Source organism: Stegostoma tigrinum, chromosome 13, assembly GCF_030684315.1.
Source record: "Stegostoma tigrinum isolate sSteTig4 chromosome 13, sSteTig4.hap1, whole genome shotgun sequence".
Taxonomy (NCBI): Eukaryota; Metazoa; Chordata; class Chondrichthyes; order Orectolobiformes; family Stegostomatidae; genus Stegostoma; species Stegostoma tigrinum.
In genome coordinates this window covers 77,091,519-77,109,352 of record NC_081366.1, presented here as the reverse complement: position 1 = coordinate 77,109,352, position 17,834 = coordinate 77,091,519, and the positions used below count along the sequence as shown (strand labels likewise).

General features: G+C 41.9%; 1 protein-coding gene across 6 annotated transcripts in view; it reads left to right on the top strand.

Moving 5' to 3' along the window:
* LOC125458298 (uncharacterized) overlaps positions 1–16,717 on the top strand; it is a 50,242-nt gene extending 33,525 nt beyond the window's left edge. For all 6 annotated transcript variants that reach the window (XM_059650792.1, XM_048543476.2, XM_059650793.1 and 3 more), the window contains 4 exons: positions 1,988–2,125; positions 9,832–9,963; positions 12,907–13,831; positions 16,105–16,717. In XM_059650792.1, coding sequence (XP_059506775.1) covers positions 1,988–2,125; positions 9,832–9,963; positions 12,907–13,831; positions 16,105–16,166 — 1,257 coding nt within the window. In that variant the 3' untranslated portion in view covers positions 16,167–16,717. The remainder of the gene's footprint in view (positions 1–1,987; positions 2,126–9,831; positions 9,964–12,906; positions 13,832–16,104) is intronic.
* The last annotated feature ends 1,117 nt before the right edge of the window (positions 16,718–17,834 follow it).

Below are 17,834 nucleotides of genomic sequence, written 5' to 3'. Positions count from 1 at the left end.
CCAGAGATTACACCTCCTTCGTAAACCGTGGCTCCCGCAATCTACAGCTTCCTCCTTGCCTAACAGGTACATACTTATCTAGGACACAGGAGCTTTTCCTTGAATAAGCTCCACATTTCTAATGTGCCCATCCCCTGCAGTTTCCTTCCCCATCCTGTGCTCCCTAAATCTTGCCTAATCTCATCGTAATTGCCTTTCCCCCAGCTATAACTCTTGCCCAGTGGTATACACCTATCCCTTTCCATCAGTAAAGTAAACATAACAGAATTGTGATCGCTGTCACCCAAGTGCTCACCTACTTCCAAATCTACCACCTGGCCATGCTCATTACCCAGTACCAAATCTAATGTGGCTTCACTCCTTGTTGGCCTATCTACATACTGTGTCAGGAAGCCCTCCTGCACACACTGGACAAAAACTGACCCATCTATAGTACTCAAACTATAGTGTTCCCAGTCAATATTTGGAAAGTTGAAGTCCCCCATGACAACGACCCTGTCTCTCCTTCTCCTATCGAGAATCATCTTTGCTATCCTTTCCTCTACATCTCTGGAACTATTCAGAGGCCTATAGAAAACTCCAAATAGGGTGACCTCTCCTTTCCTGTTTCTAACCTCAGCACATACTACCTCAGTTGATGAGTCCCCAAACATCCTTTCTGCAACTGTAATACTGTTCTTGACCAACAATGCCACACCTCCTCCCCTTTTACCATCTTCTCTGCTCTTACTGAAACATGTAAATCCCGGAACTTGCAACAACCATTCCTGTCCCTGCTCTATCCATGTCTCCGAAATGGCCACAACATCGAAGTCCCAGGTACTAACCCATGCTGCAAGTTCACCCACCTTATTCCGGACGCTCCTGGCATTGAAGTAGACACACTTCAATCCAATTTCTTGCTAGCCAGTGCCATCTTGCGTCCCTGAAACTTTATTTCGGACCACCTTACTCTCAACTTTTTCTATACTCGAACTACAATTTTGGTTCCCATCCCCCTGCTGAATTAGTTTAAACCCACCCGAATAGCCTTAGCAAATTGCCCCCCCAGGATATCGGTACCCCTCTGGTTCAGGTGAAGATGATCTTGCTTGTAGAGGTCCCACCTACCCCAGAAAGAGCCCCAATTATCCAAGAATCCAAAACCCTCCCTCCTGCACCATCCCTGTAGCCACGTGTTCAACTCCTCTCTCTCCCCCTATTCCTCGCCTCACTAGCACGTGGCACAGGCAACAAACCAGAGACAACAACTCTGTTCGTCCTAGCTCTCAACTTCCATCCTAGCTCCCTGAATTTCTGCCTTAAATCCCCATCTCTCTTCCTACCTATGTCATTGGTGCCAATGTGGACCACGACTTAGGGCTGCTCCCCCTCCCCCTTAAGGATCCCAAAAACACGATCAGAGACATCATGCACCCTGGCACCTGGGAGGCAACACACCAACCGTGAGTCTCTTTGGTTCCCACAGAACCTCCTATCTGTCCCCGTAACTATGGAGCCCCCAATGACTACTGCTCTGCTCCTCTTCCCCCTTCCCTTCTGAGCAGGAGGGACAGACTCTGTGCCAGAGACCTGTGCCCCACTGCTTTCCCCTGGTAAGTCATTCCCCCCAACAGTATCCAAAAGGGTATACTTATTGTTGAGGGGAATGGCCACAGGGGATCCCTGCACTGCCTGCCAGTTCCCTTTCCCCTGACTGTAACAGTAGGTTGGAGTAGAATATTTGGTTAATGACTGAAATAGTGCATGCAACCCTCCAAGGAATGATTCAGATATGAATTTCATAAGTCAAAATGTTTTTAAAAATAATTGAATGCTGAAGATATCAATAATTGTAAGCATGAAAAACAGAATCTACCTATGTTATGCAGTGGAATTTCAGCACCGTGGTGTCCTCTACTGGCATTGTGCAGAGCACTGTGTGTTCAGCATAGTATTGTATTGTGATGATATCCTTTTGACTATAGGATATTCTCTTTGTCTTTAGGATGCGAAGGAAGAGCCTGGACAAGTTGTTTACATCGCTGACATGGTACCAGGCAAATGCACAAAAAATGATTTAATCCACCTTGCAGAGCTTTTTGGGAAGATTAATAACACCTTTCTGATCAAAGCGAAGGGTGAGGTAAGCGCAAGTATTGATTAAACTGGAATCAGTTTGAATCTCATTAGTGAATGGAAGTGAGATTATTTTTTCATTCATGCATTGTGCGCTTTGCTGGTGAAGCTGACATTTATTTCCTAATCGGCAATGAGAAAATGATGAGCAATTCACCTTTTGAATTGTTGCAGTCTGTGTGATTCTGTTGGATGCATAAGATTGTTAGAAAGGGAGTTGCATGTTTTGACCTAGTGAGATTGAAGGAACAATTATATAGTTTCCAAGTTAGGATGATGTGTGGCTTTGACAGATATTTGCAGCGGGTGGTGTTCCCATTAACCTCACCCTTCTAGGTGGTAGCAGTTGTGAATTTGGGAAATGCTGCCAAGTGAGTTTGTTGCCGTGTATTCAGTAGCTGATTGGTAGTGTGTGCTGCTGGTGGAGGATGTAAATGCTTAAGATTGTAGATAGGGTATTGATGAAGTGGGCTCTTTGTGGGTTGGATTGTATTGAGCTTCCTGAGTGTTATTGGAGAGGCAAGCATTGAGGAAGTGAAGAGTATTTTCATCACAGTTCGAACTTGTGCCTTGTAGGTGGTGAATGGACGGGAGGGCGTTGGTTATTTACTGCAGAATTTGCAACCTTTAAGTGACTTCTATAGCATTTATAAGCCTGGTCATTGGAGTTTGTGGTCAATGGCAGCCCAGCAAGATGTTGAAGATGTGGGATTGACAATTAGTGAACTTTTGAACCAAAAGGGGAGATAGTTATATTTCCTGTTTCTTGAAATGTTAATTTCTTGGCACTTGTGCAGTGTAAATGTGACATGCCACTTATTAGTGCAAAACTGAATATTGCCCTAGCCTTGCTGCATGCGGGCATGGATTTCTTCAGTATGTGAGGAATTGTGGATCATGCTAGACCCTGCAATCATCAGTAGACATCCTTACTTCAGATCTTATGTTTGAGGGGAAGGTTATTGACAAAACAGCTGAAGTTATTTAGGCCTAGAGTTCTGCTGAGGAATACCTGCAGTGATGTCCTGGAATTGTGATGTTTAACTTCCAGTTACCACAACATCATCTCTTGTGCCAGACAAACTTCAACTACTGGAAAGGTTCACCTCTGTGATTTTCATTGACTTTAATTTTGCTCTGGTTTCTTGATGTCACATTTGGGTAAATATTACCTTGATCACTTACAGGTTGTTGCTTTCATCTCGCTTCTGGAACTGACTTTGTTCATATTTAGACTGAGGTTGTGTTGAGGTCTGAAGCGAAGTGACCCTGGTGAAACACAAACCAAGCATGGTTCAACAATTTATTTCTGACTAGGTGCTGTTTGATGGAATTGTCAAGGTCATATTCCGTACTGATGGTTGAGAGCAGACTGATCAGACCATAATTGGTGGATTTGATTTGACATTTTTTGTTTGAGGACATATCTGGACAATTTGCCGTATTTGATAAGTACCAACGTTATAGCTGGACAGAAACAGCTTCATTCTGTAGCTACCGAATACCAGGAGGATAAGCTTATAGAGATCAGGAAATAAATCGCACAAACTATACCTGCTTGGACATTTTAGATAGAAGAATGAGCTGGAAGCTCACCATGCAATTTCTGGCTGAATATAGTGTGGCATGAGGTCAAACAGTAACCTTTGTCACTATATTAGCTTACAGGCTATAATATGTCCCTAGATAGTTTCATTGATTTGGGAAAGTGCAACGTCATGGACTTGGCTAGAAAAAATCAACTGTGTCATTACTGTAATGTGCAGATCCTGTCTTCTAATTTTTGAACATATAAGCTAATCTTAGAAATCATACATTAATGGCTACTGTAAATTGAAACGCTGCTCATGAGAAAACTCTGTTGTCTGTGTCTTCCTCCTTCCCGATCTTGTACTGTTTCAAAATAATTGGTGAATAAGGGAGATCCATCTGGGATACATGTTCATAGAGATGGGGAGACATTTCTTCACCAAAGTGTGGTGAGCCTATGGAATTCATTGCCACAGGAAGTAGTTGATGCCAAAACATTGAAGGTATTCAAGCGGCACCTAGACATAGCAGTTGGGGCAAATGGGATCAATGGTTATGGGGAGAAAGCAGGATTAGACTATTGAGTTGGGCAATCAGCCATGACTGGGATGAATGGCGGAACAGGGAGGGGCCAAATGGCAGCCTCCCGCTCCTGTCTTCTATGTTTGAAAACACAGAATATCAAATATGATTACTGTAAGGTTGCATTGATTTACTGAACATCTGGATGATAGTAAGATGATTGCTGCGCAGATGCTAAGATCTAATTATCACGTGAGCTTAACAGTCATAATGGCAAGCAGAATCATTATAGGTGTCAGAGATAGTGGGAACTGCAGATGCTGGAGAATCCAAGATAACAAAGTGTAAAGCTGGATGAACACAGCAGGCCAAGCAGCATCACAGGAGCACAAAAGCCGACGTTTCGGGCCTAGACCCTTCATCAGAGAGGGGGATGGGGAGAGGGTTCTGAAATAAATAGGGAGAGAGGGGGAGGTGGACCGAAGATGGATAGAGGAGAGTATCGGTGGGGAGGGGATAGGTCAGTCCAGGGAGGACGGACAGGCCAAGGAGGCGGGATGAGGTTAGTAGGTGGGACGTGGAGGTGCGGCTTGAGGTGGGAGGAGGTGATAGGTGAGAGGAAGAACAGGTTAGGGAGGCGGGGACGAGCTGGGCTGGTTTTGTGATGCATTGAGGGGAGGGGACCAGCTGGGCTGGTTTTGGGATGCAGTGGGGGAAGGGGAGATTTTGAAGGTGGTGAAGTCCACATTGATACCATTGGGCCGCAGGGTTCCCAAGCAGAATATGAGTTGCTGTTCCTGCAGCCTTCAGGTGGCATCATTGTGGCACTGCAGGAGGCCCATGATGGACATGTCCTCTGAGGAATGGGAGGGGGAGTTAAAATGGTTTGCGACTGGGAGGTGCAGTTGTTTATTGCGAACTGAGCAGAGGTGTTCTGCAAAGCGGCCCCCAAGCCTCCGCTTGGTTTCCCCAATGTAGAGGAAGCCACACTGGGTACAATGGATACAGTATACTACATTGGCAGATGTGCATTGTATGTACATTATAGGTGTCCCTTGATTCTGGGATGACTTTGACTTAGGGTTGCACATTTCCGCTATGATACTTCATGTGACTGAACAGGATTATCTAAAGTGCAGGATTTGCTTCTGTTTCTCTCCTTCTCTAGTGCTGCTGTGTCTCGTCATAAATGTTTGGATTCAAAGTGTGATGCACTTCAAAGAGAGCTTCAGAATGCCTTTTTAACAGTTTCTTTGTCCTCCCTAGAACAATGGTCATTTGAGAGATGACTAAAACATTGATCCAGGATCTGAAAGGGAGGCTGTCTGGACATAGTATTCAGTCTGTCGTAGATGATTTTCATGAGCCTTAACTCAATGCATATGGAGTTGGCTTCAAGAAGGACGCTTGTTTTTGTTTTGTCTGTCCTCCCGTTGAATCCAGAGAATGTGTCGGTTATTGTTGGTGGAAATTCTCTGGCATTCTTATGTATCACTGAAAGACAGTTCAGGTTCCACTGCAGCACAGGCATTTGGTGATACCTGCTGTTGTTGTGCCTTGCTGGAAGTTAAGCCCTACTATTCCTGTGATTTCACAAAAGGGAAAGTACATAAAATCTCCTTATCTGCCTGTCTTTTAGATCCAGTTTGACAGAAAGCATAGATCAGGTTTCTGTACTTAACAAGAATTACTTTTTATTACGAATAAATAGATTCTAGCGGCAGGTAAACATTCATGACAACATTCATAGAACATAGAACATAGAACATAGAACATAGAACAGTACAGCACAGAACAGGCCCTTCAGCCCACAATGTTGTGCCGACCATTGATCCTCATGTATGCACCCTCAAATTTCTGTGACCATATACATGTCCAGCAGTCTCTTAAATGACCCCAATGACCTTGCTTCCACAACTGCTGCTGGCAAGGCATTCCATGCTCTCACTACTCTCTGCGTAAAGAACCTGCCTCTGACATCCCCTCTATACTTTCCACCAACCAGCTTAAAACTATGACCCCTCGTGCTAGCCATTTCTGCCCTGGGAAATAGTCTCTGGCTATCAACTCTATCTATGCCTCTCATTATCTTGTATACCTCAATTAGGTCCCCTCTCCTCCTCCTTTTCTCCAATGAAAAGAGACCGAGCTCAGTCAACCTCTCTTCATAAGATAAGCCCTCCAGTCCAGGCAGCATCCTGGTAAACCTCCTCTGAACCCTCTCCAAAGCACCCACATCTTTCCTATAATAGGGCGCCCAGAACTGGACGCAGTATTCCAAGTGCGGTCTAACCAAAGTTTTATAGAGCTGCAACAAGATCTCACGACTCTTAAACTCAATCCCCCTGTTAATGAAAGCCAAAACACCATATGCTTTCTTAACAACCCTGTCCACTTGGGTGGCCATTTTAAGGGATCTATGTATCTGCACACCAAGATCCCTCATGAACTGTCGACATATAACTCTGCTAGTTAAACCTCAAATGCCTTACAAAGCTCCCCCAACACAAACATACAGGTGGAGAAAAAAATCTAGTGACGTTATGGGCAGAAGGAAAATCTGGGGAGGCTATTCGATGGCCCCTGTCCTTGGGATTTGCTAAGATGATCCTTATGCGTGTAAGGATTTGTTGCTCTTCTATCTTCTCTCCAGGTATTTTCATTTGCTTGCAGAAGGCACCGAGCAACTGGTTCAAATTTATAAAGCCTCTGACTTATTAATCAAAAGCCATTGTTTAGGGCAACTGATGAGGGGAAATAAACTGGCTTTTTTGTGGCTTGAGATGTCTTTTTTATTGCAGAGAAAAGGACAACTTCTTTTTCAAGATCCAATGGCTTAGAAACATAGTGACAACAAGTAGGTCACTCAGCCTTTCGAGTCTATTCCACCATTGAATATGATCATAGCTGATCCTCTGTCTCAAATTCATGTTCCCACCTTCTCCCTTTAAAACCTTTTGATGATTTGAAATCTGAAAAAAAAATCTATCATTTTCTTGAATGTACTTGGACTCCACAACCTATGTGGTAGAAAATTCCACATTAATCTCCTTCAGGGAAGGATTCTGCCATCCTCGCCTGACCTGGCCTACATGTGACTCCAAACCCACAGCAATGTGGTTGACTCTCAATTGCCCTCTAAATCACTGAGCAAGCCATTCAGTTGTACCAATCGCTACAATGTCTCAAAGAAATGAAACTGGACAGATCACCTGGTATCGACCGAGGCACTGGAAAAGATAATGGCAGAAACAGTCCTGTCAAGCCTGCAAAGTCCTCCTCACTAATATCTGGGGTCTACTGTCAAACTTGGGAAAGCTGTCTCACAGCCTAATTAAAGAACAGCCTGACATAGTCATACTCACAGAATCATACCTGACAGACAATGTCCCAGACACCAACATCACCATCCCCGGATATATCCTGTCCCACGGGTAGGATGGACCCAGCAGAGGAGGTGGCACAGTGATATACAGTTGGGAGGTCGTTGCCATAGGAGTCCTCAACTTTGACTGTGGACGCCATGACATCTCATGGCTTCAGGTTAAACATGGGCAAGGAAACCTCTTGCTGATTACCACATACCATCCTCCTTCAGCTGATGAATGGGTACTCCTCAATGTTGAGCAACACTTTGAGGAACTCTGAGGATGGCGAGGGCACAGAGTGTACTCCGGGTGGGGGATTTCATTGTCCACCACCAAGAGTGGCTCGGCAGCAGTACTACTGATCAAACTGGTCGGGTCCTAAAGGATGTCACTGCTAGACTGCGTCTGCAACAGGTGTTGAGAGATGGAAAGATGGAAAAACATACTTGACCTCATCCTTACTAATCTGCCAGCTGTAGTTGCATCTGTCCATGACAGTATTGGTAAGATTGACCATCGCACAGTCCTTGTGAAGACAAAGTTCCGCCTTCACATTGAGAATAACCCCCATTGTGTTGTGTGCCACTATCACTGTGCTAAATGGGACAGATTTCACACAGATCTAGCAACTCAAGGCTGGACATCCGTAAGGCGCTATGGGCCATCAACAGCAGCAGAATTATACTCCAGCACAATCTGTAACCTCATGGCTCGGCATATCCCCCACTCAACCACTACCATCAAGCCAGGGTAACAACCCTGGTTTAATGGGGAGTGCAGGAGGGTATGGCAGGAGCAGCACTGGGCAAACCTGAAGATGAGTATCAACTTGGTGAAGCCACCAAACAGGACTACTTGCATACCAAACAGCATCAGCAACAATGATAGACAGAGCTAAGCAATCCCACAACCAATGGATCAGATCTAAGCTCTGCAGTCCTGCCCCATCCAGTCATGCATGGTGGTGGACAATTAAACAACTCACTGGAGGAGAAGGCTCCATAAATATCCCCATCCTCAATGACTGAACACATCAGTGCAAAAGATAAGGCTGAAGCTTTCGCAGCAGTTTTCAGCCCAAAGTGCTGAGTGAATGATCCATCTCAGCCTCCTCCAGTGGTCACCAGCATTACAGATACCAGCCTTCAGCCAATAAGTGGATACTGCAAAGGCTACTGGCCCTGACAACATTCCGACAATAGTACTAAAGACTCGTGCTCCTGAATTTGCTGCTCCCCTAGCTAAGCTGTTCCAGTACAGTTACAACACTAGTATTTACCTGACAATGTGGAAAATTGCCCAAGTATGTCCTGTACATAAAAAGCAGAGTTAACATTTCTGGTCTTTAAGTTGGAAGACTGAAATACTGTATCTTTTAATTTTTGTGTATTTTTGATTGTGGCTGAAATGGGAAAATAGTTGTTTCAGAAAACAAGGATTTTGGAAAAGATTACATCTCTTTTTAAAAGCAAGTGATCTGACACTTGTCATAACTGCAGTTTACACAGTTGTTTGTTCAAGTAGTGGGAGAGGTTACTACAGACAAGCTGGAGCAAGCGGGAATATAGGAACAGAGAGTCAACTAGCAACAAGTAACTGGTTCGTCTCTGGACTTGTGACTAGTTGCTGACGACAAAAGCCTTCTGCCCGTCCACAACCATGTGATTGGCTCCCTGGTAGCGGAACAGCTCATGGGTGTGAATGTTTAATCAGTTTGATTAGTTATGTTGGAAGAAGGGTTACTTGACCCAAAATTAATGTTCTTCCTTGGTTTGGCATACATGGGATTCTGTTCTCATAGTAATTTCGTCAATCTTAACTATCTTCTGAAATGACGAAACAAAACACTCAGTTCAAGGATGGATGACAAATATTCAAAGAATGTTGCAGCTTTGGATAATGTTATATATTTAGGTGTAGTCCTCAGCAGCCTTTTCCTCTAGTGGAGAATAATATAAAATCAATAAGTCAGTTCAAATCAATTTTTGCCTCTTTGAAGATACGACAAGCACTGTGAGCTAATATAGGCAACCTCCTAAACTCAGTCTAGCACCTATCCTCGAGCACAGACTGATTTTTGGAGGAATTTCTTGGGTTTGCTAGCTTAAAACAAACTGCTACGCAAAGACAATCTATTCCTTGATCATATAACCCTTGACTAAATCAAATTTATCAACCTACACTATTATTCTTTGCAATGGCAGTGATTTATTGTGTTTGAATTAACTTTTTCTGCGTTATTATGTAACCTTGGCAATGCTTATATGCCATAAATTTAATATGTGTTTTTAAGGGATTTGTGGAGATGTCCCAAAGTGCAGAAGCTCAAGCTATGGTGAAGTTTTACCAAACAAAACCACCTGTTATTCAAGGCAACATCATCAGAGTGGAAATGTGCCAGAAATACAAGAAGCTGAATGTGAAGGTATGCATAAGAACAGTCAACCCATTGTTAATTGCACCCTCACTTACTCGAAACACATTTCTCCTTTGTTCATGATAGTAATACTAAGGACAAAGTGGCTGTCAAATGAATGTTACATTATGTTGTTAATTGTTATCATTTGGCCCTTGTAGAATGACAGTAATCCTAGGACTTGGCCAAGCAATGTAACAATGAATGGTAGCATTGAGAATTATTTAATGCAAACAAACAAGTCACCTGGCTTGGCTAGACGAGCAAGCAGCTTGCCTGTTAGGATGAATAAACTTTTCTACCGACAGGTCTTCTAAAAAGTTTTGCTGTGTTAATATAGGAAGCTACGTGAGACTACCTGTGCCGCGCACCCCCCCCCCCCCCCCCCCACACACACACGCGCGCGCGCACACAAACTGTAGATTGTGAACTGTAGACAGTAGGGAATAGATGTGAAATGCATGGATGAAGAAAATTATCAGGCCGGATTTAACCCCCCAATAAAATACGGAACTGTGAATGCTGGGAATCTGAAACAGAAATTGCTGGCAAAACTCAGTCGGTCTGGCAGCATCTGTGGGAAGAAAGCAGATTTAACATTTTGTCCAGTGACTCTCTAAGAACTGCTGTGAAGAAGAGTCACCAGACTCAAAACATTAACTCTGTTTTCTCCCACAGATGCTTTCAGAACTGCTAAGTTTCACCAGCAATTTCTGCTTTTGCTTCAAATTTAACCCTGTATGCTTAAAGATTACTGAACATTTGGTTAAAATTGACAAGAATGTGGAACTCACTCTGTTTGTACTGTACGTAAGTGTTTTGAATCTGTTACGACCAGGTGAGGAGTGGTAAAATGGCTCCCCTCTTTTTAGTCTCTCAGGTTTGACCACGTCAAATGTTTTTAAAAAATTTTGCATACAGCCATATCTCTTCTCAGTTGATATGTAGTTAGCTAGTTTTTCTTGTAGCAATGAGGAGCATTCACAAGGTTTTGTTGAGTAAAAGCACAATTTTATTACCTGCTAATCATGAGAAAAAATAAATTTGTGATGTTACTGTGCAGCCCTAGTGAAATCACACACATACGCACACAAAAATTTAAAAGGGGCTAGTGTCCAGTACTAACGGAAAATAAAGGAATGCAGAGTTTTCAGAGTCAGTCATCAAAGTATCATAGAACCTCTCCAGCGTGGAACAGGCCCTTCGGCCCAACAAGTTCACACTGACCATTAGAGCATCCCACCCAGCTCCATCCCCCTATAACCCACCTAATCTGCACATCCCTGAACAATACGGGCAATTTAGCATAGCCAATCCACCTAGCCTTGTCCTTAGGGTAATTTGAGGTTTAAGGCTTTAAACTAAGACCATGGTTGGTTGGCGTGCCTAGATCAACAATGATTGTAAATATTGCAGATATCTTTTTAAATTCTCAGTATCCTAACATTTCTCTCCAATTAGTATGGTCACTGGGCATTTTTCCTTCTTGAGAAGCAGATAGAGATCTCTAGTTAGTTCAGCTCTATAGTTAAAAATCCACCTCTTATTTGTTCTGTCAAAAGGGAGCTTCTTAAAAGTATTAATGTATTTCAGTGTCCGACTTCTTTGCCTTCAAGCTTGATAATTGCAGATGATGTTTTCATCTCCAACATACCAAAAAGGTATAAATCACAAAGAAAGTTAGGTTTGGATGGCTAGCTTAATTATTTTTGATACAATGTTAATGTTAGTTTTGATTGCTTTGATTCCACTTTGGTTTCATGAAATTTGGCAATTACTGTGACATTGTTAAATCAGTGTTTTTGCCCTTTTTTGAAATCACTTAACACAAAAGTCCTGGATCTTCTAGTCAGACAATGGAATGTGAGAATCAATTTTCTATATTTTACTGTCATCATAGCCATGATTCCTTTGCTGGAGGCAGGTTAGGATCTCTCAGATTTGTGACACTGGGTCCATGATGTAAATAAGGCTTGATATAATTTTTAAGACATGGTTGCGTGTTTGCCATTCACAATCACCTTGCTGGAGCAGCCTGAGACAAAGTAGAAACAAGCCCAGAAGATGGCTGATTAGTTTGCATTTCCTTATAAAGCAGGAATGCTTCTCTAGATATCACAAGGAAATCTTGAACCCAGTCTGTGAACCACCCCCACTTGTTGCCCTCTCCTTGTGCCTCCCCAAAGCCCTTAACTGTGAAAATTGGTGTCATAGTATTTGTATCACTTAAATGGTAGGCGGGAAAAGAACCAAGTTTTTTTATTCAAAAGACTAAATGAAGCATGTATTGTAATGTTGCTGTTTCAGCTTTGATATGTTTTTGATGTGGACCTATGAGGATTTAACGTTTTATTGCCAATAGCAGCCAGTGGAAAAAGCATAATTGTAGCTTGAGTTAAGACCCTGTTTGGGAAATGAAACAAAATGAAGAAAACCAAAACAAAGCTTTTTTTCCTCCTACTCAAAAAGGCTTCTTTGAAAGCGCATTTTAAACCCACAGCCTCTAACACCAAGACGAACAAAGACAGTCAATGGCTGAGAGAACCAAGACCTACAATTTCCCTTCCAAGCCGTGCATGATCTTGACTTAGAACTATATTCCTGTTCCTTCAATGTGACTAGGTCAAAATCCTGGAGCTTCCTAAATGGATGGACATAAACAGCAGTGGTTCAAGAAGGCAGTTCACCACCGCCTCCTCAAGTACAAGAATGGATAATAAATGCTGACCTTGCCAGCCACACACCCATCTCATAAATGAATTAAATGAAAAATGCAGAATGTTTGCCATCAGACTGAAAGCCACCAAGAAGAATAATACTCTGACATGTGCAATATCATAGCTCTGTAATTTTCACTTGTCATGGTGTGCATTGGCACCATGTTATTTTAAACTAAGTAGTCGATAGTAGATGGTGAATGATTAGTAACATTTTATTGGTTTGTCATTACAGTTTCCAGACTGGGACCCAACAGCTGGTGGTATGCCTCCTTTTGCAGCATCTCTGTACAGGCTACATGGTATTCAGCAAAATATTACTGCACCTGAAGAAGACATTTTTGCACCAACATGTGCCCCAAATTTAGCTGAACTCAGGGCTAAACATTCAGAACAGCTGCTGAGGTGGACCAAAGTGCCGCTTGACGGCAGTATGCCATTTAAAAGTAAATTGTGGGATCCTGAAACTTATGAAGGAAAAGAACTTGAGTGTTTCAGGTTGTTGCCATATGCTTTCAAAGTTCCAATGCTAGAAACTCATGAACGATATTTACAAAGTATTACTGGAACTCCTGACATGTATGATTTAAATACACCAAAGATAGATGATGCATTTATTCAACTACTGATTGGCAAGAAAGTTGTACGTTCCCGTGAAGATCTCGATAAAAAGTTAGGAGAACCAGAGAAGGTACTATGCAAGGCGCAGTCAAAAGTAGCCGAAATTATAAGTCCACTTTTACTTGCCATACAGAAGTATGAAATGGACGAGTTATCTGGAGAATTAGATTCCTTTACTACAGAGCAGCTGAAAGAGAGACTACAGTCAACAGTAACCTCGTGCCATCAATCAATTCTGTGTGCTGGACAGACTCATCGCTGGTTGACTGGGCTTCGTGCTGAAAATTTGTTACAGTTATTCAAATTCAAAACCCCAATTAAACCACAAGAACATCCAAACATGACATCATCCGACCTGCTGGGGGCTGAAATTGCAGAACAGGTACAAAAAAGAGGCGAGGTGTTGAGGCGTAACACTCCTATGCCTGCAGCAAAGAAAAGGCCACTTTTCAATATTAATAAGAAGAAAAAGGTTTTCCAAAGACAGCAGAGGAAGCAGCTACCATACTACCGGAACCCAAATCCACCCAGAGGCCGTGGTGAGACTTCCTTTTGTGTCTGGTTGGAGTTAGGGGCAAATAAAAGAGGAAAAAAAAAACTTAAAGTTCTGTTTGGGGAAAAAAATACGAGATCATGATTAGATTAAATTGTTTAAAATTTATTAAAATTAAGCATTCCAAGTTTTACTTTCAAACTTAAGTGCATATTTGCCTCTAAAAGAACATAAGAGCTAGGAGCAGAATAGGCCATCCAAACCCTTGAGCCTGCTCCGCCATTTAATAAGATCATGGCTGATCTTTTTGAGATTCAGCTCCACTAACCCACCCACTCACCCTAACCCTTAATTCCTTTACTGGTCAAAAATTTATCTAGCCTTGTCTTAAAAACATTCAGCGTGGTAGCTTCAACCGCTTCACTGGGCAGGGAATTCCACAGATTCACAACCCTTTGGGTGAAGAAGTTCCTCCTGACCTCGGTCCTGCATCTGCTTCCCTTTATTTTGAGGATATGCCCCCTAGTCCTTATTTCACCTGCTAGCCTGCCTCCACCTTATCTATTCCCTTCATAATCTTATATGTTTCTATAAGATCTCCCCTCGTTCTTCTGAATTCCAATGAATATAATCCCAGTTTACTCAGTCTGTCCTCATAATCTAACCCTCTCAACTCTGGAATCCACCAAGTGAATCTCCTCTGCACCCCCTCCAGTGCTAGTATATCTCTTCTCAAGTAAAGAAACCAAAACTGCACACAGTACTCCAGGTGTGGCCTCACCAGGAGTCTCTACAGGTGCAGCATAGCCTCCCTGTTGTTAAATTCCATCCCTCTAGCAATGGCAGACAAAATTCCATTTGCCTTTTTAATTACCTGCTGCACCTGCAATCCTACTTTTAGCAATTCATGCACAAGGACACCCAAGTCCCTCTGCACAGCAGCGTGCTGCAATTATTTTACCATTTAAAACAGTCAGGTTTGCTGTTATTCCAACCAAAATGGATGACCTCACACTTATCAACATTGTACTCCATCTCCATCTGCCAGACCTTTGCCCACTCACTTAGACTATCTGTATCCCTCTGCAGACTTTCAGTGCCTTCTGCACACTTTGCTCTACCACTCACCTTAGTGGCATCTGCAAATTTTGACAGACCACACTTCGTGCCCAACTCCAAATCATCTATATAATTTGTAAACAATTGCGTTCCCATTGCTGATCCCTGAGGCATACCACTAGTCACTGGCCGCCAACCAGAAAAACACCCATTTACTCCTACTGTTTGCTTTCTACTGGTCAACCAATCCTGTCTCCATGCCAATAAATTACCTGTACTACCATGCAACTTTATCTTATGTAGCAGCCTTTGGTGTGGCACCTTGTCAAATGCCTTCTGGAAATCCAGAAACACCACATCTACAGGTTCCCCACTGTCCACCATGCAAGCAATGTCCTCAAAGAATTCCACCAAATTAGTTGAACATGACCTACCCTTCATGAACTTATGCTGGGCGTTCCCAATGGGAAAATTTATATCCAATTTATAATATTATTGGAAAATGATTGGCAATATTTCACTTTTTAAATAAACAATTTGAAAATTGTAAACTTCAGTATAATTACATTGTTTGAATATGAGTGATGGTAAGATCAGTTCTCAGCTACAATAGATATGTAATCATTTCAACATAGAAATTACTTTTTAATGAAGGATTAAATTGATGTGCATTTTAAAAGTTTAGAATATGACGTATTTGTCAATACATTTGTAGAAAATAGGGGAAGGTTCATTAGATTCCAATATAGACCCGCTCTGAATCGAACACAACTAGGGGGTAAGAATAAGGACGTGGTGAATAAAGCATTTTGTCCTAGCAAGGTTAGAGAAGCTAAATTTAGGAAGAGCAGCAGTTTTGCAACTCTACATTTCCTTCCTGATCTATTTATTGCTTAAAGGCTCCGCTGAACATTAGTCTTGGAATAGGTACTGCATTCTCAGTTACTTGTGTCTGCCTTTGACTGGACCTTCTAATTCCAAGATTGAGAGTGAGAGAGTGTTGAGCTCAGCCACAAAAATTCTCTGGAAAAGGTTGAACTCTTTAAAACAAAAAGTTTAATCTTCCTTATGAAACCTAACATTTAGAACCCATCGCTAACCTGCAAAGTGAATTTGTATTGGGAATGATATGGACTCGAAGCTATAACCATCTCTTTCAAAACACTGCAATGCACCGTGGTGCTATATCAGATGTTTTACCAAATGTTAAATTGTCTCTTGATAATACGTTTGAAAATATCCTTCATTGTTTTATTACAGGACGATTATACAGAGGACACCCCAGAGTGCACCCTATCTTAAAGAACATATTCATCCCTTGAAACTGGTAAGAGCAGGATGATGTTCACTTGATCACAGCAGAAGGAATCTCTCCCATTTTGGATTTCAATATTTTAGAACAGTTTTGTTGTTGAATATCAAAAAAACAAAATTAAACTGGCAAAAGTGAAATTTTTCTTGCATTTATTGTTGCAGAAGTAGAAATTTGAGATTTATGATCTTGCTGTGCTACACTGTTCTCTAGCCAAAATGGTGAGTTATTGATTTGTTCTGAACATGTACCATTTTGTTACGGGCAGTTAGGTAGTCAACTTACTTTGCAGAAATCTGCCAATATTCTCAAGCCAGAACCTGTTACAAATTTTCTATGACAGCGCAATCTACTTTTTGCCACCCTGCCTTGGCTCTTCACAACTACTTCCAGTGCAAGGACGATATTGTTTAACTTGCTTTGTGGGAGTTTTTTTTAATCCTTGTGTTACTATCTAAGTCAATGATGTTTAATGTACTAGAATTCCATTAACGTTGTAAAATGATGTGATCAAAATAAATGTTGAGTGTAACAACCTTGTAATAATATCTCGTTAATAAAGCTGGAAAATTTAAAGCTTTATTGTCCACATGCTTGCAGAATGCAAAGCTGTTATTGAAATAATCGGTATTCCTACAGGAATTTATCTAGTGCCTCAAAAAGTCATTTCTGCCATGATATATTTGATAAAAACGGCACCTTTTGTGATCTAGAGATGAGAGTAATTGAAGACCAGTAGATGTGAATGTTTTGTCACAAGGAATCATGTACACATCGTAGAGCAAAATGTCAAATGATCTGTGATGAAATGCAAATACTTCTGAGTGGAACTTTTGGATTTCAAATGAGTAGAAACATGACTGATCCTTTGTTCAGCATCTGGTATCGTGCAGACTGTGACTGTACGCTTTTGTGTAACATCATCAAAGTGACCTTTGTTTTTCAATGTTTAGTGCAGTTCATGTATGTATTACCGGGTCCATGCTAACAACAGAAACATTACCTTGCTGGGTTACGTGCATTTGAAACGAAGTGTGGAAGTCAGTAAAGCATGTAAATGGATGCAGTTCCATAAATAACAAGTCAGAATTCTGCGAAAAGGTGGAAATTTCTCTTCTCTGATAATTACATCAAGTCCTGATCCACCATTTGAAGCCACAGCTTGGATTATTCTCAGCTCTCAGTCATTCTTAACTGTCCCCAAAAGGGATTTTTTTTCACACTGTCGTTTGGAGTTTTTTATTGTTAGATTTTTTAGTAATTAATCATCCACTTACTGAACTGGTGCAATTACAGATAGAGAATCCCTTGAAGATTGTTCAAGTATGGAACCTGCCAGCTGTTTTAAATACAGACATATTTGTGCTTCCTTTGTCCCCGTTAACATCCTGGGCTGCTAAGGGCAGTGACTTGGGCTGACCCTTGTTGACTTCTTCGCAGTCTTCGTTTGAAATTTTATGTGGCATATCACATTGTATGGTAACTGGTCCCCCTGACACCTATCTTTTATGTTTCTCAGAATATCAAGCCTTTTCTTCATGTAGGAGGTGCTACTTTATTTTGAAGTGTCGCGTTTGTAAGTCTTGCCTTAAAAATGCATTTCTTGAACCGTGCTGCATATTGTCTCTCACTTCAAGGGAGGAGGTCTCAAGTGGAACTCCTCCCCCATATAAGCTTC